At 31.5% G+C, this 27,870-nt stretch overlaps 1 protein-coding gene across 1 annotated transcript; it reads right to left on the reverse strand.

Annotated features, from left to right (window-relative positions):
• Positions 1-876: 876 nt before the first annotated feature.
• On the reverse strand, positions 877-22,788 carry LOC143044559 (kelch-like protein 24). The gene is made up of 8 exons (XM_076216622.1): positions 22,655-22,788; positions 18,638-19,648; positions 17,991-18,137; positions 14,208-14,339; positions 12,441-12,617; positions 11,572-11,718; positions 10,303-10,468; positions 877-7,877 (listed from the first exon to the last, which is right to left on the reverse strand). Exons 2-8 carry the CDS (start codon positions 19,593-19,595, stop codon positions 7,718-7,720), a joined length of 1,887 nt encoding a protein of 628 aa, XP_076072737.1. The 5' UTR covers positions 19,596-19,648; positions 22,655-22,788; the 3' UTR covers positions 877-7,717.
• Between the last annotated feature and the right edge of the window lie 5,082 nt (positions 22,789-27,870).

Below are 27,870 nucleotides of genomic sequence, written 5' to 3' on the forward strand. Positions count from 1 at the left end.
AGCATGAAAATGAGGTCAAGGTCAGATGACACCTGCCAGTTTGACATGTACATCTTTCAGTCCTTCCATACATTAAATAAACTAGACCTATTGCATACAGTATAAGAAAAACAGACCAAAACACAAAAACTTAACTTTAACCACTGAACCATGAAAATGATGTCAAGGTCAGATGACACCTGCCAGTTTGATATGTACATCTTACAGTTTTTCCATACATCAAATATACTAGACCTATTGCTTATAGTATCTGAGGTATGAACTTGACCACCAAAACTTAACATTGTTCACTGATCCATGGAATGAGGTCGAGGTCAAGTGAAAACTGTCTGCCGGGCATGAGGACGTTGCAAGGTACGCACATACCAACTATAGTTATCCTATTACTTATAATAAGAGAGAATTTAACATTACAAAAAATCTTAACTTTTTTTTTAAGTAGTCACTGAACCATGAAAATGAGGTCGAGGACATTGGACATGTGACTGACAGAAACTTCGTAACATGAGGCATCTATATAAAAAGTATGAAGCAACCAGGTCTTCCACCTTCTAAAATATAAAGCTTTTAAGAATTAAGCTAACGCCGCCGCCGCCAGATCACTATCCCTATGTCGAGCTTTCTGCAACAAAAGTCGCAGGCTTGACAAAAACTTAATAGAAATCGTGTTTTCATGATCCTATCAAAAAAATGTAATTATAAGTATTTAATGCTTCTTTTAGTAATTTAATAGGGTTGTAAAAGCCTTGACCGTTCTTACATTTTTAGAATGAAGCGCTTCCTTCTTATATAAAGAAAAGATGCCAAGTGATTACTGGTAGACTAGTTATTAGACTATTGGGCCAGGTGAGCTAAATAAAATGACAAATTCTGAAATCATCATGCTTTGCATGAAAAGAAACATTTATTGCAGATCTTCAGAACATTTACATTTGGTGACATGTTCCATAAAAGTCATTAAATTAAAAGTAAATAAGTCTACCATATCTTAACATGGATTAAAACAACTCTCAACTCTCTGCATCACAATTTTCAAACAATGACAATGCTTGGCAAAGCATCTGTTATGAAATTGACAATCCACATTAACTGGGATCTGTTGAAACCAATTGACCGCCACTTTGATTAAAATATAGATCATAAGTCTACTAATTGATTACAAGGACCAGAAGTAATTTCTGTTTTTGAAGATTTTTCAAAATTTTCTGGTTTTGTCGAAATGAATCACACTTTCAAATATTTGAAGGCTGAAATTTTATTGGCTGATGTAATAATTAACAGAGCCCAAATTTCAAAAGACTCATCGTCGACGCTCGAAACAAAGAAAAATTAAAAAAGCCAAATAAAGCATGCAGTTGAATAGCATTGAGGACCAAAAATTAAGAAAGAATAAGAGTGTTGTCAGATCCTTATAAACAAAACTGGGACACAGGATCTGTATTTTAATGAGATTGATTGGCTGCAGTAGTCGAATCTACATTCATGATACATATACACAGTAAATAATGTTAGTCATAACCACTGAAGGGAATACTGTAAATTCAGAAATGATTGTGAGGTTTTTAAAAATGCAAATAATAAGACATGTTGATTTTTTGCAATAATAAGAACTCCCGTCCATAAGGCAGATACATATACATGATATAAGTGTGTGCAGATTTTCCTGAAATTACAATAATTAATCTCTCATTTTTGTCCAGTCTTCTAAATGCAACCAATAATTTCTGAATAATTAAGGTGGTACCCAACACTTTCACTAAAATTAATTTGGCTCGTTTAATTTTCATAAAATTTTGACAAAGTATTCACTTTGACCATGTTGACCCTTTGACAAAAATATAAAAATTTCAAAAAATTTGAACCAACCGTTTTATCGGAAAAATTACACTGGTTATATAGCAAATTGACAAACACTTATTTTGATCATTGAGAAGCTTAATATTCCCTTAACAACACAACGTAATTAAAACGTTTAGCTGATTTTACGGAGTTATCTCCCTGTAGTGTTAGGTACCACCTTAACAGTACTAGAAATCGTGAATTCTCTATGAAAAGATGAACAAATTATGGTATAGTAAGTAAATGAATGGGATGTCACAGATTTTGGTAACATTTTGCATAAAACTTTGGTCTTGCTGAAGTATACCTACAAACAGAAGAAAAATGCATTTTATATTTCTTGTTTTCTCAAATATTATTGTATGATTTTATCAAAACAGGAGGACATTTGTATTTTGAAAGTACATAAAATCTGAGAACACTGAGAGAAAATAGTTCATTAATTTGCCATAAAATCATAAAATCTTCAATTATAAACACATCATTTTTTCTTAAAAAAACGAATTTACTGTTCCTTGACCCTAAGTGCTTAAGCAAATACAAATTTCATTTGATAGTTAGTATGCAGAATTTGTTAAAGTCATTTAAAATCATATATTCATCAAAATGCATTTTTGCCTCAATACAGAAAAGCTGATATCGGCAACAAATGATTAGATCCATAGTACCATACAGTTCAGTTAGATTTTGCTAAATTTCAGCTTTGGCCTCCGGTATGGAGTAGTCTAAGATTGCTACAAGTATGTTCCAAAAAAGGAGTCAGAGCAATCATGTACTACCTATAGATTGGACATTCATTTTGTTTACTTTAACAAACCTTGCATGTACAGTACATTGATAAATACAGATACATGTACAATGTACAGTACATTGATCAATACAGATACATGTACAATGTACAGTACATTGATCAATACAGATACATGTACAATGTACAGTACATTGATCAATAAAGATACATGTACAATGTACAGTACATTGATCAATACAGATACATGTACAATGTACAGTACATTGACCAATACAGATACATGTACAATGTACAGTACATTGATCAATACAGATACATGTACAATGTACAGTACATTGACCAATACAGATACATGTACAATGTACAGTACATTGATCAATACAGATAAATGTACAGTGTACAGTGCACAAACTAAAATAAGTTTTAGTGATCACTTTGTCTAATGTGTGATGGTGATTTTAGATTGTCATTACCTCGAGTCGCAAGAAAGTCTTGATTTTTTTTTAACTGAAACCGCTAGCCTTTACATAGAATTTTAGTAATGCTTACCTCATACAATACTACATATGATTTGATTGGACATCGTTGGACTGGAAAGTTAGTGAGTAGAAAATGCTAAATCTGATTAACAGTAATGCAATTAACATTATTCAAATCAAAACAATAATATTAATACTGGTGTTATTAAAAATAACATCATAACTTCATACAAATACACAATTATTCTTACGGAAGTTAAAGATTATAATGAAAGTATCCCTGATCTGAGCATAGAAAAATAATCTCCTCCCTGACATTACATGATATGACATCTTTTTCTTTAACAATTCCAATATAATCACCAATGATATTTCAACATAAGGTTAAAAAAATAGCATAAAACCGCATGCAAGCTTCAGTTGTAGTATGTTTAATATAATACCCATCCAGTTTAACATAACCTGGTCACTCAACATTGACACTTTTAAAAGGACCAAAAAAATTTCAATTGAAATATAATATGTCTTTTTTTATAAGAAGCAGTGTTGTTCCCTGTGATATTTAATCAATTAAGGTGGTACCTAACACTACAGGGAGATAACTCTTTAAAATCAGCTATACGTTTTAATTACGTTGTGTTGTTAAAAGGATATTAAGCTTCTCAATGATCAAAATAAGTGTTTGTCAAACTGCTATATAACTAGTGTAATTTTTCTGATAAAACGGTTGGTTCAAAATTTTAAATTTTTTTATATTTTTGTCAAAGGGTCAAAGTAAATACTTTGTCAAAATTTTAAGAAAATTAAACGAGCCAAATTAATTTTAGTTAAAGTGTTGGGTACCACCTTAATGAACTTTATATGTCAGATGTTTTGTAATGCTTGTAAAATTGTCTCAAACAGATCTCTTTACATTGTCTACATAGGATACTGTAAAACAAGATATGTTTCCTAATTTTTTCATTATTTTGAAAATTGCAATGGAATAGGTTGTCATAAAATAAAAGTTCCTTCATAATATAACTTCCAAGTGGAAGAAATATTCTGTTATATTATTTCCATTGGAACAAATATTACAGTATTTGAAAGGTATATAATATTTGTTCCAACAGGAACAGAAATTATGACATTGTTTATAATAAAGTTTCAAGTATTAGGCGGAACAAATATACGTTGACAATTGATCAGAGATTATACCTGATGACATTGAATGTCAATTTAATACTTTCAATTCACTTTGCTGGGTTTTACAGAGTTATTCTCCTTGAGAATATGAAATATATATTAAAAAAAAATCTGCAATTTGATTCAACTCTTTTCACATACAAAATGGAGTCAAAAAAAATATTGATATACATTTGAACTATAATAAAAGTATATGTAACATGAACTCACCAAAATAAAATGTGAGTCAAAAAATTTACTTTTAAGGGAAATATCCCTTATGAAAGTTGGACAAAGTCACATTAAAACACTCAGTATTCAATATGAATCAAGGGAGATAATTTGTATACATCAATGAGACAGAAATGTTAACACACAACACATGATAAGACATAGGTCAACCTATAGTCTTCAACAACAGACACACTACTAAACAGCATGACAAATTCATAATCCCCACCCCCTCTCCTGCATAAAACAAGAATGTGTCCATAGATGCCCCATTCGCACTATCATTTTCTATATTCAGTGGACCGTGAAATTGGGGTCAAAAATCTAATTTGGCATTTAAATTAGAAAGATCTTATCATAGGGAACATGTGTATTAAGTTGATTGGACTTCAACTTCATCAGAAACTACCTTGATCAAAAACTTTAACCTGAAGCAGGACAGACGGACGAATAAACAGATGAACAGACGAACGAACGGACGAACAGACAAACGGATGCACAGACCAGAAAACATAATGCCCCGCTACTATTGTAGGTGGGGCATAAAAAATAATTAATTTAACAGCTGAGATCAATGACCTATCATCTACACAAAATTAGCCGTTTAAGTTATCATTTTTAGCTAAAAATTGACATATATTTTCATATATAACGTAAATCTATTCATGAATGAAAAATTAACCTCTCATCTCATATTGCATGAATATATTAACAGTAATGAACTGTTACAAAAATAAATGCAAACTTGCAGATTGTGAAAAATTATTCTTTCAATTTCGGAGCTTACTGTTTACAATTACTGGAATATTTATAGATTACCGAGGGTTTTTTAGACAAGAGAGTTTTTCACAGCTACAATCTCATTAAAGGGCAACAACCCTGAGACGCAACGTCAGTGAGAAACATCCTTGAGTTTGAAAGACCATTGATAATCTGTTTATTGCTATTTTGCTTATGATGTCTTTGATGTGTACATTGACAATAGCATTCGACCCATAGTAGCTAATAGCAGACGCATGATTTGAACAATTATCACAAAAAAATCTTAGGTAAAATACATAAAATAGCGTTAACTATATATATTTATTAGCTGGATGGAAATATTACGCATTTGAATGTATCAGCTAAAATAGTATTCTTAATACTTACATCTATAATTAAGGGGGTACCAAACACTATGACTAACAAAGATTTGGCTTGTTTAATTTTCAAAAAAAATTGACAAAGAAGTTACTTGTCCTGTTAACAAAAATATAAAAATTTCAAAAAACTTGAACCACAAAATTAACAGGAGTAATTTTATTGGATATATAGCAGTTTTACAAATACTAATTTTGATCATTAAGAAGCTTGATTTCTCTTTACTAATAATATGTGATTAAAACATTCAGCTGATTTTTTAAGAGATAACTCCCTTATGAGTTTTCTTTACCCCCTTAACAATTCATTACTAAATAAATGCAGAATAAATTACACAAGATTGGTGGTTTTTTTTTCAAATTGAAACTTTGGCACATGATTTTATTCAAACTGTGATCCATCAATTCATTGATTGATGTTGAACCCCCCACCCCTTGAAAAAAAGAACATGTAACCTAGTTGGTTTTCTCAATTAGATAAAAATATGTATGATGATATGCTTGGTTAAACTTATCATTCAAAACTTCAATGTCTATTCCAAAATAAAAATAGTTTAATTCTTCACATTGTCACTAGTTTCATAATTAGAGTAGACTAACTTAGTACTATCTGCCTTCAGTAATGACGGTTCCAGATGGTGTATACAAATTTGCGCTCACTGACTATTAAACAACTGACCTCACATTAGCACAGGCTACCTTCAGTGACTACAAACTTCTTCTATTGTCAGGTGATTGTGATATTGAAAAATCAGGAAAAAAATTCTTTTTGTAAATGAAAAAATATTTCCTTATATGTTGAACATACTGTGGATAAATTTTGTTCCCCCTTAATTTAGTTTTAGCGGACTGATAAAAAATGGTATTTTCTTGGATATTAGTGTTTGTGCTTTTTTCAAAGTTTGCAAACAAGCATATAGAAAATTTGTACTCATAGCACACCTAAATGTGTGTTTAACCTATACTTATAAATTCCAGAAAGTTTGAATCCAATGAATAATATAGCTTCCAAAGTAATTTAAGGTGGTACCCAACACTTTCACTAAAATTTAATTGGCTTGTTTAATTTTCATAAAATTTTGACAAATGATTTACTTTGACCCTTTGAAAAAAATACAGAAATTTTCAAAAATTTGAACCAACCATTTCATCAGAAAAATTGCACTGGTTGTATAGCAGTTTGGCATACACTTATTTTGATCATGGGGAAGCTTAAAATTTCCTTAGAAATACAATGTAATTAAAACGTTTAGCAGATTTTACAGAGTTATCTCCCTGTAGTGTTAGGTACCACCTTAAAAGGCTAGTCCTGCATTGGAAATTTAGATGCACTAATTATCTGTCAATCAATAACAGACAATATAAACTCATTTAAACATGTTCGCTGATATCGTTGTTCTTTTTTTGTCTAATATTCAGACTCCTTTGGGTTTTTTTCCGTGAAGTGCCAATATCAATTATACCTGCTAACACCTACTTTTCTTCTTATAATTTGATTACATATACTTTTAAAATCTTATAAAATCCTAGTTATTTTTTTATAGTTTTTGAAAGAAGAAAAAAGGCCAGTATGAAAAATCTAGAGAGAATCATTTCCTTCCTAATTTTCAATATCTTATATCTCAAAAGCAAGTACACAGACCTTCATTTTTCTCTGCTTTTGAGTTCCATTATTTATACTATGGCTTCATTTATTTCCGTGGGTATCAATTTTGTTGTGGATTGAGGAAAATGTACATTTTTCGATGGATATTTAATTTCATGGTTTTGCCAATCTGTGCATACAAAGCCTATATAAAATTTGCAATTCGTTGAAAATTTGAATTTGTGGTTCACCTGTACCCAAGAAATCACAAAAATTGGTATTCAAGGAATAATAATGAATCCACAGTATTCTATCAATTAATAACAGTCTTTTAAAAAGCTTGGTATTTTGAAACAGTTCGGCATTCATCCTCAAGCCTACGGTTGGAAACAGAGATCAAAAGTACAAGAACACACATTGATTCGCAATCAATTAGTGAACCTCCAATGGTATTTCTCAATGTAATCACATGGTTTCATAAATTTATAATCACATTATGCTTATTTTATTTTTAGTGGCTGCCATTACATTAGACAGTGCACTGGTGTGTTGTATTTCTGTCCTTGCCAATCAGATCTTTTCTTATCACCATGGAAACACAGCTTAACCAACTACGACTTGTTTGCATTTCACCGATAATTTCCCAGCTGTCAGTTATAGGATCATAGCATTCAATTGTATCATGATATCTGAAATATCAAATGAATGAATAATATGTAAATAGATTCAGAGCTATATATTAATTTTTTTTAAACAAATAAAATTGTTGCTAATTTAAAAAAAATTAACTATCAAAATAATAAGTCATACATTTCCTAGCAGTGCTTGTTGCTGTTAAATACTCTAAATTTTTTTTTTATCTGTCTTTTTGGAGAATTTATATTATATTAGCTTTGAAAGTCTCTGTTCAATTTATGTAAAAAGTAAAATCACAAAAATACCAAACTCCGAGGAAAACGGAAAGTCCCTAATCAAATGGCAAAATCAAAAGCTCAAACACATCAAACTAATGGATAACAACTGTCATATTCCTGACTTGGTACATTTTTAGTCACAGGAAAAATTTAAAGCTTTACAAACTACCTATGACTGTATGTTTACCTCAAGATGCTTTTTTTTTTTGGTTTTTTTTTGTGTCATTGGGTTTATTATAAATCTCTTAATGAGATATACTCTACATCTCTTTTTATCTAAATACTGTAAGTTGAGGATGTACTAAGGTGAAATTAAAAAAATTTAGAATTTAAAATTGATACTATAAGTCAGAAGAGCTTTAGTTAAAGAACAAAATAAGCCAAAAAAAGTAATAGGTTATAGAGCTTCTTTTTAAGATTTTTTTTTTTAAATGCTCGGAAATAGTTGACTTGGACTTTTACCTTATATTTGCATTGGTATTATTTGGGTCTCAAATCGAAAGAAAAAAAATCTAGAATCTGCTTAATTTTTGTAAATGACCCTTGTATGAGCTATTAAATTCTTATATGAAAAGAAAAAAGGGTGTTATGGGGCAAAATATTTTACCCTGTATCGTAGGAAAAAATCCAAGGAATCCAAAAATCTGACATAAATTCCTAAACCTGACCTATAGAGCTTCTTTTTAAGATTTTTTTTTTTAAAATGCTCGGAAATAGTTGACTTGGACTTTTACCTTATATTTGCATTGGTATTATTTGGGTCTCAAATCGAAAGAAAAAAAATCTAGAATCTGCTTAATTTTTGTAAATGACCCTTGTATGAGCTATTAAATTCTTATATGAAAAGAAAAAAGGGTGTTATGGGGCAAAATATTTTACCCTGTATCGTAGGAAAAAATCCAAGGAATCCAAAAATCTGACATAAATTCCTAAACCTGACCTACATGTATGTACATTCTTAAGAGATTTTTAAGAGCATTTATCATTGTGCTAATTGAACAATGTACACACTTGCAAGATTGATTATTATGTTTTGGGTAAATTCTGCTTAAGCCTCGGTCACACCTTACCGGATAGCTCGAACGAACGCCTAACGGATAACTTTTTTCAATCCATTCATGGCCGTTAGACGTCTGTTCTTATCCGTTAGACGTCCGTCCATGTCCGTTGCATGTCCGTTAAGCGTACGTTTTATCTGTCGACGTCCGTTCTGTCTGGTGGAAAATTTTGTGCATGTTCAAAACTTTGAACGGACGTCCAACGGATAAAATGTCCGTTGAACGTCCGTTAGGCGTCTGTTTTGTACAGTACTCGTCCGTTTTGTATCCGTTACGTGTCTGTTATACATCCGTTGGAGGTCTGGAAGATAAATTCACCAACGGACTTCTACCGGACGTTTAACGGATAAAACGGACGTTGAACGGATGAGAAACGGACTTCTACCGGACGTATAACAGATAAAACGGATGATGAACGGATCTGAAACGGATAAATGCCAATTGAAAATTTAGAAATGCCAATTATTGGTATGTCAGATTTCTTAAGGTTCATGAATTCTTTTTATTCATAATCGATCTTAAGAGTATAGGCACGCCTTCACAATCAAGCAGTTCTTATTCAGGCCAGACACTGCCCTTTGGCAGAATTTTTGAAGAACAAACCAAAACTAGTTACATAGAAACATTTTGAATATGTATTCGATTTACATGTATTATAATTGTCGCCTTTGATTTTTCCGTATATCTTGTTCATCCGTTTTATCCGGTACGCTTCCGTTAGGTGTCCGTTTTATGCATTACTCGTCCGTTGGATGTACGTTTGACATCCGTTCTGTCCGGTACGTGTCCGTTTCTCGTACGTTGCATATCCGGTGTGTGTCCGTTATGCATCCGTTGAACGTCCGTTTTATTCGGTCAGTACATCAACGGACTCCCAACGGATAACAATTTTGTCAACGGACAACTTATATTTTCATCCGTTAGGCGTCCGTTCGTGCTATCCGGTAAGGTGTGACCGAGGCTTTACAAATAAAGCTATTCAGATTTGAAATGTCTGGTTTTCATTTTTTGAAAACATTATGTCTGAATTTTTTGGTAATAATGAAAACAAACATCGTAAAAATGTCTGAACAAACAGTACCACTGAAAGATTTCATAATGAAAATCACTTAAAAAGCATTATGTGGATTTTTTAAACATACCTGTCCCATCCTTCTTCGCCCCCGCAGGCATATATTTTACCACCGACCACGGCTACACCTGGCCTATATCTTCTCTCATGAAGAGGACATCTTTCTATCCATGTGTTCATCTTCGGGTCATAACATTCTACTCTCTTTGTGTTTTCTGTGGAAGCATGCCATCCTCCTACAAAATTATAAGAATTAGGTAATTTACCAAAAAAAATTGCCGCTTTCCATTTAAGAAATTTTGAGTTTGAGAATTGTTGACAAATTCTATCATCAATCAATCATAGTTAACTTGTTACATTGACAAATGATTAATACTAGACTTTAGAAAAAGTTGTTTTCAGAACTATTTTCATTTCTTTTAGCCTTGTTCATTCCATCAGTCAGATTTGCTTGCACACACATTGCAGCCAAGGGAAATAATTGTAACTATTATAATAATTTTTTTTTATTACTGTTAACTAAGAAATGTTAGCACTTATCATTGTTATTATTGATCAATGGACAAAAATGTCATGTTTACTGCAGTTACAAAAAATCAATGAGACAAAAAAATTTAATTTGCAAAAAGAAACCTAAAAGCTGTCAGAAGTTCAAATCAATTGCTAAATTTACTTAACTTATACAACTGCAACTTCCAATTTAAATAAAATGTTTAACAGAGCTTACAAGTTGTCTCTAGTCTGTATAGAATTAGCGCTTTGGAGATTATAACAGCTATAATCTATTTTTGAAAATATTTTTAGAGTATACGAGTTATCTCCCATAGCTGCAGATATTATTACAGAGCTAAATGAGCTATCTGTCATTTGAGAAATATATTTTCTACAGAGGTTAAGAGATATCTCCCTTTGCCCAAGATATATTCAAAGGAGATATAGTTATCTTCCATTTGGCAAGATATATTGTCTAATTGGGTTTAGCGTTATCTCCAATTTCTAACACATTTTTAGAGATAAAGAGTTTTGTAAAGAATTATCTCCCTTTCATATATTCAAGAGAACAGTTTTCTAAAGAGTTTGACATGATATATTAACTACAAAGTTGAAAGAGTCATCTCCCTTTCCAAAAGATATGCTTTATGGAGATATAGTTGTCTCTTTATATTTTTAAAGAGTTATCTCCCATTTCTAAAATATATTTACATAGATTTCTAAATTATTTTTTAGAGAAAATGAGTTATCTCTCATTTCTAAAATATTTTAATAGTCTGCTGTTTGACTTGATCTTTTTTCTCAAGAATTATCTTCTTTCCGTATAGACAAGAGAACTGTTTTCTACCTATGACATAGATTTTTCCATCCAGTACACAGGCACCTGAACCAGACCGTGGAATCTTCATTGACCTCATTTCACTCCACGTCTGGGTACGTGGATTAAATAGCTGCACAATGTCAATTCCATCTCCATCTTCTAACACAGCGCCACCTACAAAGCATTGGAATAATTGAAGAAAAAGGATATGGCGCATTAATTAATGATAAAATACCACTACATGTACATGAATTCATGTTTAGAAATCCTAATTACATTAACATGTACATTTAGGGGAGCAAAATATAGGTCAGAGCAATGCGGCTAGTAAACATATACATGTATATCTATGGGAGCAAAATCTAGGTCAGAGCATTGTGGGAGGTAAGCAATTTATATCTTATTCCCTTACAAGAATGTGGCCATAGTACACGGACGCCCATCTCGCACTATCATTTTCTATGTTCTATGTGGACCTTGAAATTAGGTTCAAAACTCTATTTTGGCATTAAAATTAGAAAGATCACATCATAGAGAAAATGTGTACTAAGTTTAAAGTTGATAGGACTTCAACTTCATCAAAAACTACATTGAACAAAAACCTAAAGTGGGACAGACAGACAGAGGAACAGACAGAGGAATGGATGGATGAACTGTCAGACGGACAAACATATGGACACACAGACCATAAAACATAATGCCCATAAATGGACCATAAAAAATATGTTTTGTTAAAATAAAATTACTTTTTACACATAAAATGTATAAGAATTTCTGTATCTATGTTCATACTCATTTTTTAAATGTAAAGGCATAATTCTGGTTATTTCCACCCTAAAAGTCTGAATAATGTAAATATAAGTTTTTTACGTAAGCATGCAAATTTCAAAAGTTACCTGTCACATATAACATGCCATTCAGAGATACACATGCAGGACTGGTAAGTGCTATCTTCATTGGTGGTATAATGGTCCAAACATTGGTTTCTATGTTGTAATACTCAACACTGTCCAATCTAACATTACCATCCCAGCCCCCTATAGCATACATAAATCCATCTAACATCACCAAACCTGCAAAGAAAATAATTTTGTAATACTCTACACTGTCCAATATAACGTTACCATCCCAGCCCCCTATAGCATACATAAATCCATCTAACATCACCAAACCTGCAAAGAAAATAATTCTGTAATACTCTACACTGTCCAATCTAACATTACCATCCCAGCCCCCTATAGCATACATAAATCCATCTAACATCACCAAGCCTGCAAAGAAAATGTTGATATATTATAATATTCTACACTGTCCAATCTAACGTTACCATCCTAGCCCCCTATAGCATACATATATCCATCTAACATCACCAAACCTGCAAAGAAAATAATTCTGTAATACTCTACACTGTCTAATCTAACATTACCATCCCAGCCCCCTATAGCATACATAAATCCATCTAACATCACCAAACCTGCAAAGAAAATAATTCTGTAATACTCTACACTGTCTAATCTAACATTACCATCCCAGCCCCCTATCGCATACATAAATCCATCTAACATCACCAAGCCTGCAAAGAAAATAATTTTGTAATATTCTACACTGTCCAATATAACATTACCATCCCAGCCCCCTATCGCATACATAAATCCATCTAACATCACCAGACCTGCATAATTCTGTAATATTCTTCTACTATATAGTTTACAAGAGCACAATTATTTGTGTTCATTTTGAGATTTTGAGTAGACAGAAAAGAATCTGGTATGGCTTCTGATTGGATGATACACAATTAAAATTACTTTTGATTGAAAGCTTATCTATCTGATTAGGTTCTAAAAATCCAGAAAATATCCTTTGGAAAATGCATTACAAATAATTGTGCTCTTGAAAGCTATATAAAACTTGTAAAAAGTGCAATAATTTATAAATTGAGTTATCTCCCATTGTACACTTTACATCATACTGGGTAAAAGAAAAGTACTAGTCTGAACTTATACCCAAATGAGATCATGATAATAATATCATTAAATATAAATAAGATGCATGAAATATATTAATGAGATAGCAACTAAATTACAATAAACCTGAAAAGACATACATATCTAGAGAGATGGAAATAATTTAAATATTAACGCCACATACTAAAATAAATTTGATTTAATAAATATTTTGGCTTAAAAATGCTATAAATAAAAAAAGTCTGTGAAACTGCTGCATCGTCTTTAGTATCTAAACAATGTGTGTTCTATGTATACTATGGATGTCAAACATAATCACTAGACATATTTATACTTTTTGTACACTTTAGAATGGTTACAATATTGATTAAAAGAAAATTTTGAGGTCAAACTGTGACTTTCTTGTTTATTTTTTAAGAACTAACATACCCAAAAAAATAGGATTTCAAAATGGTGGCTTTCTTAGTAACAGACTGATAGAATGTGAAATCTAACCCTTCAAAATATTTGCCAACATCCACAGAAAATTATTGTTACAAAGGCAGTCTAGCCCTTCATTGCTTTACCTAGTTCAGATCTGGCTATGTTCATTGGCGCTACTTCTGTCCACACATCCAGACAGGGGTCATATCTTATACCTTACGTAGTTCAGATCTAGCTTTCCACACATTCAGACAGGGGTCATATCTCATACCTTACCTAGTTCAGATCTAGCTATATTCATTGGTGCTACTTCTGTCCAAACATCCAGACAGGGGTCATATCTCATTACACTTTTGTTTGCTGAACCATCAGGGTATTCACCCCCAGCCAGGAAAAGATAACTGTCACCTGTAATAACAATATTAGTCTTATTGGTCATTGTTAAACAAGGGCTGTGAGAAAGGTAAAAATGTATCTCAGAAGGTTGCTCTTGATTTATTTTTTAACCATTTTAAAAATTTGAATAATGTAGAAAATGATATTGATGTTGTATTACCAGAGAATATTAGCGAGTATAATACTGTAATTAATCAGTCTATTTGTGAACAAGAAGTTGTAAATGCAATTAAGTCTTTGAAAAATAACAAAGCATGTAGCGATGACATGATACTTAATGAATTTTTGAAACATGCAGCTTGTAAACTTATGCCTGTATTTTTGAAAATATTTAATATTGTATTTGATAGTGGTATTATACCGGACTCATGGTCAAAGGGTTTTATCTGCCCTATATTTAAAAAGAAAGGTGATCCTGCAAATGCTGACAACTATAGAGGTATTACAATATTGAGCTGTTATGGAAAATTGTTTACATGTATTTTGAATAATAGATTGTTCAATTATTTGGAAAGTTTAGGATTATTATGCGAAGAACAGGCAGGCTTCAGAAAGGGGTATGGCACTGTTGATCATATCTTTAACTTGAAATGTCTCATTGATTTGTATTTATTTAGAAGAAAAAAATTGTATTGTGCTTTTGTTGATTTTCGTAAGGCTTTTGACTCTGTCAACAGAATATTATTATGGCAAAAATTGTTACGCAATGGTATAGATGGTAAATTGCTGATTGTATTACAAAACTTGTATAAAAATGCAAAAAATCTTGTGTAAGAGATGGATCTAATTGTTCAGATTTTTTTGCATCTAATATTGGTGTGAGGCAGGGTGAAAACCTTTCGCCCCTATTATTTTCTATTTTTCTTAATGATTTGACTGAGTTTATGTCACATGCTTATAGTGGTCTGAATGATGTTTGTAATATGTCTCATTTATTGTTTGACAATGATGATATTGAAGTGTATTTTAAATTGTATCTGTTGTTATATGCGGATGACACAGTCATTTTTGCAGAATCTGCAGTTGAGTTACAATCAGCATTGAATGCAATGTATTTATATTGTGAAACATGGAATCTCAAAGTAAATACTGAAAAAACCAATGTTGTTATATTTTCTAAAAGCCGACAGGCTGATAATGTTCATTTTACATATAATATTGACCGTTTATCTGTTATTGATGAATTTCAATATTTAGGTATTGTATTTTCTAGAAAAGGTACTTTTCATGTTAATAAATCTAGACTGGTTCAACAAGCCAGAAAAGCAATGTTTTATGTATTACGTAAGGCAAGAAAATTGTATTCACCTATTGATGTATTATTACAACTTTTTGATGCTATGGTTGCCCCTATATTAATGTACGGTGCAGAAGTTTGGGGGTATGAGAAAAATGATGTTATTGAATCACTGCACTTAGAATTTTGTAAATATATAATGAAAGTTAAAAAATGTACACCTAATTGCATTGTATATGGTGAACTAGGTAGAGTACCAATGTCTGTTAATATTAAAGCAAGAATGGTTGGTTTTTGGAAACGTATTGTTACTGGCAAAAAAGAGAAAATTTCTCGAACATTGTATGAAATGCTATATAAACTTGATTCTGGTAATGTTTACCACTCTAAGTGGTTGAATTGTGTAAAAGATATTATATCTGAATGTGGTTTTATTAATGCCTGGAATAATCAATATATAGATACAAATTGTCAGTTGTCTAAAAATGTGAAACACTATTACCACAATTTGTTTGTAAATGAATGGAAGGCTCAGATATTTAATACCTCAAAATGTTTAAATTATAGAATGTATAAGTCTGAGTTTGGTTTTGAAGATTATTTAACTACATTGCCTTTTGATCTTAGAATTAATTTGTGTAAATATAGATGCAGTAGTCATAGGTTACCTATTGAATGTGGTAGATTTTATAGCATTGATAGATCAGAAAGAATATGTGATTTATGTAACAGCAATGTGTTAGGAGATGAATTTCATTATATATATGATTGTACTTTCTTTAATGCTGAAAGGCTGAAATTTTTGCCTGCAGATATTTGTAAAATTAAAAATACTATGAGCTTCTCTAATTTAATGAATAGCAAAGATAAATTTGTTCTTATTGGCTTAGCCAAGTTCTGTAAAATTGTAATGTCAATTTACAAATGATATTTACCTTCCCATTTATTCATGCATTTGTAAATATGTTTGTTATATTGTTGTACTATCATGCCTCATGTGAGGCCTTTAGTGAAATAAAATGTTTCAATGTTTCAATGTTTCAACCTTTAAAGTGAGGCTGTCTCCAACAAAGATACACTTTGGCTCACATGTTTTTTTTTCTTCTGATTTCCAAGCTGTCAAAACATTGTTGTCAAAGGAGGCAAAGGGCACAGAGTTGACAAACTTCTAGATAGTTAGATGTTAAATATACCTATCTTTTAGACTTAACTTACCATTTCTTTCTTACAAACAAAGAGTTGAACTACACATATTTACTTTATAAAGAAAAGAATTAATTCAGGTTATTTTTAAGTTTGCAGAAAAGGACTGTTCGTGATAGGCTTGTGGCAAATCCAGAGCTGTTGTAAACCTATATCCCCAAAAAGGTGCCTTTCTCTGACTTTCCGAATAAAAAAATACTGTAGATTACTTATTATTTGTTGGATATCAATTTACATGGTTTTTGTAGGTATATGTACAGGTGAACCACGAATTTAGATGTTCAACAAATTACAATTTTTTATCAGATTGTATGCAGACTTTGACAAAACCATGAAAGTTTCTGCAATCCATGAAAATTGGTATCCACAAAAAAATAAAAAAAAAATATCAACAGTAATTCTTTGACTTATTGTAACTATTGCTATGTTTAAAAAAAAATCAAGTCTGTGAAATCATGGCAAAATGTGAAACAAACCAAACAAAATCAAATTTTTATCTTATTTCTTACCTATCATACTATGTTATTCACACCCCCAGCCATGCCAGCCTGGAAAATTTATTTTTTGGAATAAAAAACTGTGGACTATATGAGCCTGAATTTTAGGTAATTATATCTTGGTGAGATTGTCAGCTAACATCTCTTCTTGTTTTATACCCATGGAATTCGTATGATTACTAAAAATAATGTTTAAATTTATTATCAAAGACTAGCAACAACTTTTTTGTAACCTTGGCAACCTGTTAGCATATCTATAACATACAGTCGTTGGACAAAAGTGTTTTGTCACAAAAAAAATGTCCAATCATAATATTTCAACTAAAATCGATATTTTTCAAAAAATTATCAACAAGTAACTGTCTATGGGCGATTTTTATAAAATAGATACCATAAAATGCAGAAATGTCTGAAGTTTTATTGTTTATTTCGCCATGATATTATTCATGCTAAATTTAAATTTCTGACGAGGTGAACACAAAGAAAAATATTTCTTAAAAAGTTTGCTATATATTCTAACCAAATTAAAATTGTAAAAATTTGCATTTAGTTTTTAACTCGTTAAATAATGAAAACGAAACCTCGCCAAAATTATGGTCAAATAACCAAAAATCTTCAGACATTTCAGCATCTTATAGAATCTATTTTTTGAAATGATAGGATTTTTTTTTAGTGAGAACTCACTTTTGTCCTATGACTGAATACATATATATGCCACACACAAACCTGCTGATACAATTCCATGTTTACTAATTGCAAATGGCAGACAGGCCAATGGTTTCCATGACAACGTGTTAGGGTCATAGGTCTCCACACTTCTAAGTACAACTTTATCATCTTCCCCTCCTACAGCTACAATGACTTCTGTTTTATCTGTATAAAAAATCAATAATGAAACTCTACTGTACATGTATCTCAAGGCCACATGATCTGATGATTATACATTGTTTTATGCTGAAATATAAGTGATTCTTTAACATGTTGAAGCAGTTTTCAACTTGTTTTCTACATGTATATTCATGGTGTTGTGTGACTTGTATTGAAATGTAGGATTAAGCAATGTACATGTATTGTGTTTTTTTCTAGATTGCATTAGAATTCATTGCTGTACGTACATGTACAAATAAAATATGTACGCCATACATGTACTTACACATATGTATGTATAGTTGTTTACATTTATGTCATTTAGTCTCAGATGGAGAGCTGTCTCATTTGGCAATTATATCACATCGACTTATTTTTAAATATGTGTAACACAAAGATAGTGCATATGTATATGAATTGAAATGCAATACCAAACATGACAATGTTCGTATACAGTGTATGTATATATAACTATATATACCCATGATATATGACACATTACATACCTGAAGATTTCCTAACTTTTGTACGTGGACTAGAAAATTCAGCTCTCCTATCCTGCAACAGATGAAAATCTTTGGCCTCCTTAACAAGCTTTTGACATGCTTGTGAACATTTTATAACTTCATGGCTTTCGACATGATCATGGATAAAATAACAACTGACTAGTGGTAGACGAACACATTCTAAAACACTCTCAAATCCATTCCTACGATTTCCTACATCATGGTCAAGCCATCGTACGGCTGCATGATAAACTATTTCTTCATTGTCAATGTTGAGATCATCGTCAGATAAAATTTCCACTAATTTCACTTTGGTTAATTCGAGAAATTCTTCATGTTGCCATACTGACTGAAAATGGTGTAAAATGTAAACTTTTGATTTTTGTTGTAATTCCGAGCATGCATGTAGTTCGGCAAAGCAGTGTATACCAACACAATTTAATTCATCCATGTTTTTTTCGAGGTACAAACAACAAGCTTCTTTCACTGGAATAATTTCTAACAAATTAGCAGCAGATAAAAGTGATTGGACGTTTTGTCTCGTAATTACCACCTCCGACGTATAACCATAATCTATTAATGTTTGTACCATAGCCGGTTCAACGCCATTCAGTGAAACTTTTCTTTGTTGGCTTTCAGCCAAACCTCCACCAAACATTGCCCTAAAATACTGACTAAAAGCAGATAAAACCACTTTATGGCATGGAAATTCCTGCCCGTCCACTGAAATTATAACGTCACAAAATTGTGTTCGATTTTGAAGGTCTCTTAACCCAGACAAAAGCTGAGCAGGATGGGAAAGTTCAACATAGCGATGTTCTTCCTCGGGTTGTATGGAGTCTGGAACACTAGCAACAGAATCAGTGCTCACAGCACTAGAACATGCTCTTGGAGACATACATGGAACAAAATTTACAGGGAAACTTTTGTCTGTCCCATCATCACCAGAATTGGCCATTTCTTTATTATCGTATTTTATCTTTACTGTTTGTTTTGTTTTATGTACATCTCCTGAAAAATAATTGAAAAGTAAATTTTGTAACAATGCTACAATAATCTTCACTAAACTTTATGAAAAAGAGCATCTGGATGATGTTATTAGCTAAAATCTAAAAATAGGCAAGGATACTATAACATGTATAAAGTAGAGAAAATGCCTTAAAGAACTAAAGAATATAGAAATGAAGAACATCCCCCCCCCTCAACCAAATTAAAAAAAAATAATGGAATTCAAAAGTTTAAACACTTTTTTCGATGTAAAGTATGCAAATACTGACACAAATCATTTGCAAATACATGTACTTTACATTGTTTTCAGATTTTTATTTCTTCAAAATAGTGATTAAAAGTTCCCAAATGTATTCTTCTTCAAACAATGTAGGTTTATGATTATGATGCATGATTTTTGTCCAGCCTTTGACCCTGTTGACTTTTGTCAAAAAAACGAGACAAAGAGATCCTACATTCTGTTGTAGGCGTCCACAAATATTCACTCTGTGGTTAAATTTTTTTAAATCTTAATAACTTTCTAAAACTATCCTGTATTTCTACCAAACTTGGACAGAAGCTTGTTTATGATCATAAGATAGAGTCTAGAAATAAATTTTGTAAAAAAAAAATTCTGTTTATCTGTCATGTCTGTATTCGACTTATAAATGGACTTAGTTTTTCTGCCAGTTAACATTACACTCACTCTATCAATGTCTGTAGTTAAAGTTTTTAAAATTTTAATAACTTTCTTAAACTATCCTGGATTTCTACCAAACTCGGACAGAAGCTTGTTTATGATCAAAAGCTAGTATGCAAAAGCAAATTTTGTAAAAATATATTTCCATTTTTTTGTATGTTACTTATCAATGATTACATATGGACTTAGTTTTCTTCCTGTTAACATTACATGTACATACAGTCTACAGTTAAAGTTCTTAAAACATAAGTTACATTCATAAAGAAGGCGAGACACTTGGTTCCGTGGAACCCTTACAAATTATTCATTATTAAATAATTTAATTTTGGATGTAATGCCTCTTCTGATTGGCTGACGTCGTTTTGTTTATCAGCTCATAGACATAATTTTGTCATGTGAGCGTGAAGTCGTCATCATTTTTTCATAATTAACTACGGTTTAAAATGGAATTTAGAATTAAAGGAGGTTATAAACGTACCAGGATTTGAGAATTTCTGAATATGATGATTTATGATAGTTTGTATAAATGTAACTAATGTAACCATTATGTCAATGCGGGTTAAAAAAAACAAGGTTACTGAATTCTGGTGCACATTTTGTGCCTTATATGCTAGCTTTCAGTAACTGCGAGTATTAATTTGACCAGTTGATACAATTTGTTATTTGCTTTTTTGTCATTCATTGTTTAATTTTTTCAAAAGTCATATCTCGGGTCTCTGTTTTTAATTTATTTATACCAGCTTTGATAACTGTTGGGTAAATTTCTATAAATTTTCACCATGTCCATGAACAACAAAATTAATTACTTGATAACAAATATTTCAGTTCCACATTACTCTTCATAATTACTTTCTTTTCCCTGTGCAAATTATTTCATTTGGCGGCATTGGTTCAAGGTTTACATTGTTATATCATTTTGTTCAAGGATATGCATGGTTGACTTTCTGATATTGTTTATGGCAGTGTCTGTGCATACCCCGCATGCGCGTATGTGTAGTCAAATTGGCCTTCGTAGGCTGCACATACCTGCAACCAATTTTATAATAAACTGTCATCAGAAATAAAAAGTGAAAGACAAACGTAAATTAATATAACTTTGACACTCGTTTTTTATCATATATATATTTGGATAAAAGAACCGGGTGTCCTTCATCCAGAGGGAATCAATAGAAAGAAATAATTAAATTTACAGTCTTATGTTTATATTATGATATTCAGGATTTTGGATTAAAATCAATCGACCGAAACTTACCTGTATTATTACTGATCTATTTTTACACCTTATACATCATGTATCAGTATTGTTAAAACTTTTCACACTGATGAAGGCCATTTGTTGAGCCGAAATATAATATAATATTTGCAATTATTGTATAATTTATATCATCTGTTCAGTTTTTCCATCTTTGTGCGATGATATTCAACACTTTTTAGTGTTTTGTTTTCCATCTATTTATCGGTATTGTTACACAATCTTTTAGGCTCATATAATTTTTCCTGTTTGTGTAGTATTGTCAATTTTAATGATCCAATACCTAGTAAGTTTACAGGTTGGTAGATTCTTATAGACTCTATATATATATATATTATATATATTTATTAAAATTCAGTATAATTTCATTCTTTTCATGAGGATTTATAATTTTCGTGTATCTTTCACATTTTATTCCCGATCATGTGACAGTTAATCATAAAATCAGTTGTGGGTACACGCAGCCTATGAAGGCCAATTTGGCTACACATACCCGCATGTGGGTACGCGCATACACTGCCATTGTTTATTATATCACCCCTTATTTTATAGTCCGAGATTACTCTGACGTCCAACGGCTGTTTTGTCAGACAAGCTGGGGCCGTGGGACGTCAGAGCTCGTCCTATATCAAAAAGTGGATATTTGCCCACCCAATATAGATGCGCTGCTTCGTCGCTTCTGGTGCCGACTGACGGCCTTGGAATTATATAAATTGGGCATCAATCTGTTCATTTTTCATTTATCTCTTCATTTATGTAAGTTTAACCTACCTGCCAACCTTTATTTTTCCATATTTCAACAGTTTTCACAGTGACCCATCGATTTCGGCATTTTTTATTGATTTTGTCATGTTTGTATTTACAATGTGTCATAGATAAAATTTATTCGTTTCTTGTATATTCAGTTGTTTGTTTCACCTGGTCAAAAATCAATTGCCAACCCCTGGTTTATGTGCATATATATGTGTGTGTATAATATTATGTATCCACTCTCCTTTCACTTTCTTAATTTCTTGTCTGGTTGGGAGCACTTTTTCAATAAAACATTAACCAGAAATGAAATACAAAAAATATTTACATGGTGTTTTAGACATTATATTTTGGATTCTACATCAAATACAATCTATCTAAGCATGGAAAATACTGTAGACGGTTAGTTCCTGCATACACAAAAATCTCAGAAGTCTTCGATTTTCGATACCGGAAGTTATATCGAACAAGGGACGGACTAAAAACATGAGAGTTGAAAACCGGAGCAGTTATTTAAGATACGTTTATAGCTAAAATTCAAACTGTATAGTAAAGAACCAAGAATATATATAGTATACAAATCCTTAAAAGAACAGAATATTTTGTAACATTGTTTGTATATTTCTTTATTATCAAAAGATACTAACTGTGGAAAATATGACTTAAAGTTTATTCACAATTTAAAAATAATTTCTACCTAAAAACAACTGTCTGTTATAATATTTTTGTGCTATTAAGAATGTTTTAAAAGGCATAATCATTTCAAATAATTATATTTGTATCATGTTTAAACAAATTTAAAAAAAATATTGGTATCGGTTGACTTTTTATCGAAAAGATATATCATGAATAATAATGTACTGTTAGTTTACTATTCCTAGAAGTATATCCTACATCAAATGTATATGTATGCCAAATTATCAATAGATATCTACAAACATATTGACTACAAACATATTGAATTGGGGAAAAATGGTTGCATTTCAAACCTTTACAAGGTTAGACCAATTGTGATTACTGCGTTTATCAGACTAAAACATGCAGAATACACGAAAAGATTGGCCGAAAACGGAATTCTTTGAAAAAATATCAAGGAATACATTTTAGTGTTTATCAGAAATTTTAATATCAAAAACTGTTTATTTATATACTTCCATATATTGAAACAATTTAGCGTTGAAGTTTGTTTATAAATATCGTGATGTTCAAAATTTGAATTTTTTAAAATAATATATAAAAAGTCCTGATATACCTTTAAATCATTTTCAGGCAAGATTATGCTTCCAATGCTCAAGTTCAACTTGACTATATTTCTTCTCCGCCTTTTAACTGAAATATAACTATTTCAAAAGCTTTTGTTATTTTGAATTATTAAGTTATGATTTTCTCCTTAAAAAAAAATATAAAAATTGTCAAATAATTTAAAAAGGTTAGTTGTACAACGTCATATGAAATAGAATAAGAATATTTATTATTCCATTCAGAGACATGTATACACATACATATGTGTATATATGTCTCTGTTCCATTTACGGGCCTTGATGGGCAGCATGACATATGTACACTGATAAAATAATACATCGTGATTTGTAAATTAATGCAGGCAGGACCAGAACCATCAAATCATTACAATTGTCATTGTCAATACAATGACGAACCTTGATCGTTCTTCATTTGTCAATAAAACCTGAAAGAAAGAAAAAAACACCTCTAAAAGTTATTTTTAGAGGAACCCTCCTGGTCGACATCTAAAATAAGAAAATGTGGTATGCTTGTTAATGAGACAACTCTCCACCAAAGACATAATGACGTAAAAGTTAGTAATTATAGTATCATTGAAAGATGCAACAGAAAACAAGTTTGTATAATAGTGATTGGAACTGCGGACAGTAGACTTTTGAAAAGTTCGATTTGGAGGAGTATATATCTTCAGCAGTATCTTCAGTTTTGTATTCTTTAATTGCTTATGAAAAAAATGAAGATGTGGTATATGATTGACAATGTGACAACTCTCCACAATTGAACAAATGAGACACAGAAATTAACAAGTTTATATATAATAGGTCACCTTTAGGCCTTCCACAATGAATTAAGCCCATATCGTACAGTCAGCTATAAAAGATCACGAAATGACAAATGTAAAACAATTCAAACGAGAAAAAATTATGTACAAAATAACGGAAAACAATTTTTTAACTCAGCAACAAACGACAGACACTGAACTACCGTTTCTTTACTTGGAACAGGCACAAATCAGTTGAAAAAGGCATAACTCATCAGATGGATACTTTATAATACATCAGTTAACAAAAAACCAAAGTGACATGGTCGGGTTCATTTACATTTTTTTCCAATCTGAGCGGGTGTTAAAACATTATTCTCTATACCTTACACTTTTAACTGCACAATCATTCGGTACTTATTTGTTTTACCAATTATAACCTTGTTTACTTAATTTTGTGTTATTGTTCCTTTTTCTGTATTGATACCAAACTTTTCGTTTAAGGGTAAGTCGTATGAAATACGTGTCGTATCCATATACATTATTTATATTTTCAAAAAGCTGTCGTTCTCTTGTGTAACGTAGATACAGCACAAAAATATTTTGATAAAGTTTTTTTTATATGTGTTTGATTTTGTTGTTAATACTTTAATACTTTAATTTATATAGCTTTATAGCATATATAATTTTTTTTATTTGAATAACTTCAAGTCTCCCATGAATTTTCTTAAAAAATATATATGCTTAAAACTTTTTAATCTCATTTGATATAGCAGAAATACTTGATTGTAATACAAATCACACTTATGATAGAAAAAGATAACTTTTTATGGCATAAAATCGTCAAAAGAAAATTCGCCTCCCTACGTACGCTCGGTGATATATTTACTATTCTAACATGACGCACTTTAATGCTAGATAAAGACCGGTTTCTTAAAAGAAGAATTATTACAGAACAACAAAGAAAAATTCAGAGTAAGTTTGAAGTATATATTATCTATTAACTAGAGGCTCTAAAGAGCCTGTGTGCTCACCTTGGTCTATGTGAATATTAAAGGAAGCAGATGGATTCATGACAAAATTGTGTTTTGGTGATGGTGATGTGTTTGTACATCTTACTTTACTGAACATTCTTGCTGCTTAAAATTATCTCTATCTATAATGAACTTGGCCCATTAGTTTCAGTGGAAAATGTTAGTAAAAATTTACAAATTTTATGAAAATTGTTAAAAATTGACTATAAAGAACAATAACTCCTAAGGGGGTCAATTGACCATTTCGATCATGCTGACTTATTTGTAAATCTTACTTTGGTGAACATTATTGTTGTTTACAGTTTATCTCTATCAATAATAATATTCAAGATAATAACCAAAAACAGCAAAATTTCCTTAAAACTAACAATTCAGGGTCAGCAACCCAACAACGGGTTGTCCGATTCATCTAAAAATTTCAGAGCAGATAAATGTTGACCTGATAAACAATTTTATCCCATGTCAGATTTGCTCTAAATGCTTTGGGTTTTGAGTTATAAGCCAAAAACTGCATTTTACCACATGTTCTATTTTTAGCCATGGCGGCCATCTTGGTTAGATGGCCGGGTCACCGGACATATTTTTCAAACTACTAACCCAAAAGATGATTGTGGCCAAGTTTGGATTAATTTGGCCCAGTAGTTTCAGAGGAGAAGATTTTTGTAAAAGATTACTAAGATTTATGAAAAATGGTTAAAAATTGACTATAAAGGGCAATAACTCCTAAAGGGGTCAACTGACCATTTCAGTCATGTTGACTTATTTGTAAATCTTACTTTGGTAAACATTATTGCTGTTTATAGTTTATCTCTATCTATAATAATATTCAAGATAATAACCAAAAAGAGCAAAATTTCCTTAAAAATACTAATTCAGGGCCAGCAACCCAACAACGGGTTGTCCGATTCATCTGAAAATTTCAGGGCAGATAGATCTTGAACTGATAAACAATTTTACCCATGTCAGATTTGCTCTAAATGCTTTGGGTTTTGAGTTATAAGCCAAAAACTGCATTTTACCCCATGTTCTATTTTTAGCCATGGCGGCCATCTTGGTTTGATGGCCGGGTCACCGGACACATTTTTCAATTTACTAACCCAAAAAATGATTGTGGCCAAGTTTGGATTAATTTGGCCCAGTAGTTTCAGAGGAGAAGATTTTTGTAAAATATTACTAAGATTTACGAAAAATGGTTAAAAATTGACTATAAAGGGCAATAACTCCTAAAGAGGTCAACTGACCATTTCAGTCATGTTGACTTATTTGTAAATCTTACTTTGCTGAACATTATTGCTGTTTACTGTTTATCTCTATCTATAATAATATTCAAGATAATAACCAAAAACAGCAAAATTTCCTTAAAATTACTAATTCAGGGGCAGCAACCCAACAACGGGTTATCCGATTCATCTGAAAATTTCAGCGCAGATAGATCTTCACCTGTTTAACAATTCTACCCCATGTCAGATTTGCTCTAAATGCTTTGGTTTTTGAGTTATAAGCCAAAAACTGCATTTTACCCCTATGTTCTATTTTTAGCCATGGCGGCCATCTTGGATGGTTGGCCGGGTCACCGGACACATTTTTTAAACTAGATACCCCAATGATGATTGTGGCCAAGTTTGGTTTAATTTGGCCCAGTAGTTTCAGAGGAGAAGATTTTTGTAAAAGTTAACGACGACGACGGACGACGACGGACGACGGACGACGAACGACGGACGACGACGGACGCCGGACGCCAAGTGATGAGAAAAGCTCACTTGGCCTTTTAGGCCAGGTGAGCTAAAAATAAAGACAAAATCACATGTGGCATAGAAAATCGAATACAGTGGCATTTTAACTTATCTCAAGCACACTTACATAGTGTATTATTGTATCGTGAATTATTTCATGTTTTGTCTTCTTTGGAACTTTAATAGCGGCATTTGACTCATATTAATTGTATTTTATTAAATAATTGTTTGTGGTGTTGAATTGATGGAAATATAAATTCGAGAGTTGTCTCTCTTTCATTACTCCGAGGAAATACGAATTTACTGATTTAGACCATGGTTTAGCGCATCTTTTTCCAGATATAGGCATATATGTGTCCGCCCATATTGATATTAAATCGTTAAACTGCAATTTTATTTTTTTTCTATTTATTTGTTTTTCATCCTCTGTCCTAACATAAGGGTAGACAAATTCAGTAAAAAAAATACTGCAGGAGTTGTTGACAAAGAAAAAATTATCATTTCCTCGCCAATGGAATTATACGCAATTTGTTATTTATTTTGTCGCATTTTTATGAGGCACGCGACTCTCATGTGCCAATAATGTATCATAGCTGTGGATTTAAGACGGTTATAAACTTTCTTATGTAGGTTTTTCTAAATTCACATCTTCTTGAAAAAAGTGTGTCTAAGATTGACAATAATTCATTTGATTGTATATAAATAACAACTTTGAATGGGGACACCCCATGGTACTTATTCGATAATTTTGTCACATATACCAAAATGGATATAT

This window comes from Mytilus galloprovincialis, chromosome 9 (genome assembly GCF_965363235.1).
Source record: "Mytilus galloprovincialis chromosome 9, xbMytGall1.hap1.1, whole genome shotgun sequence".
In the NCBI taxonomy this organism is placed as follows: Eukaryota; Metazoa; Mollusca; class Bivalvia; order Mytilida; family Mytilidae; genus Mytilus; species Mytilus galloprovincialis.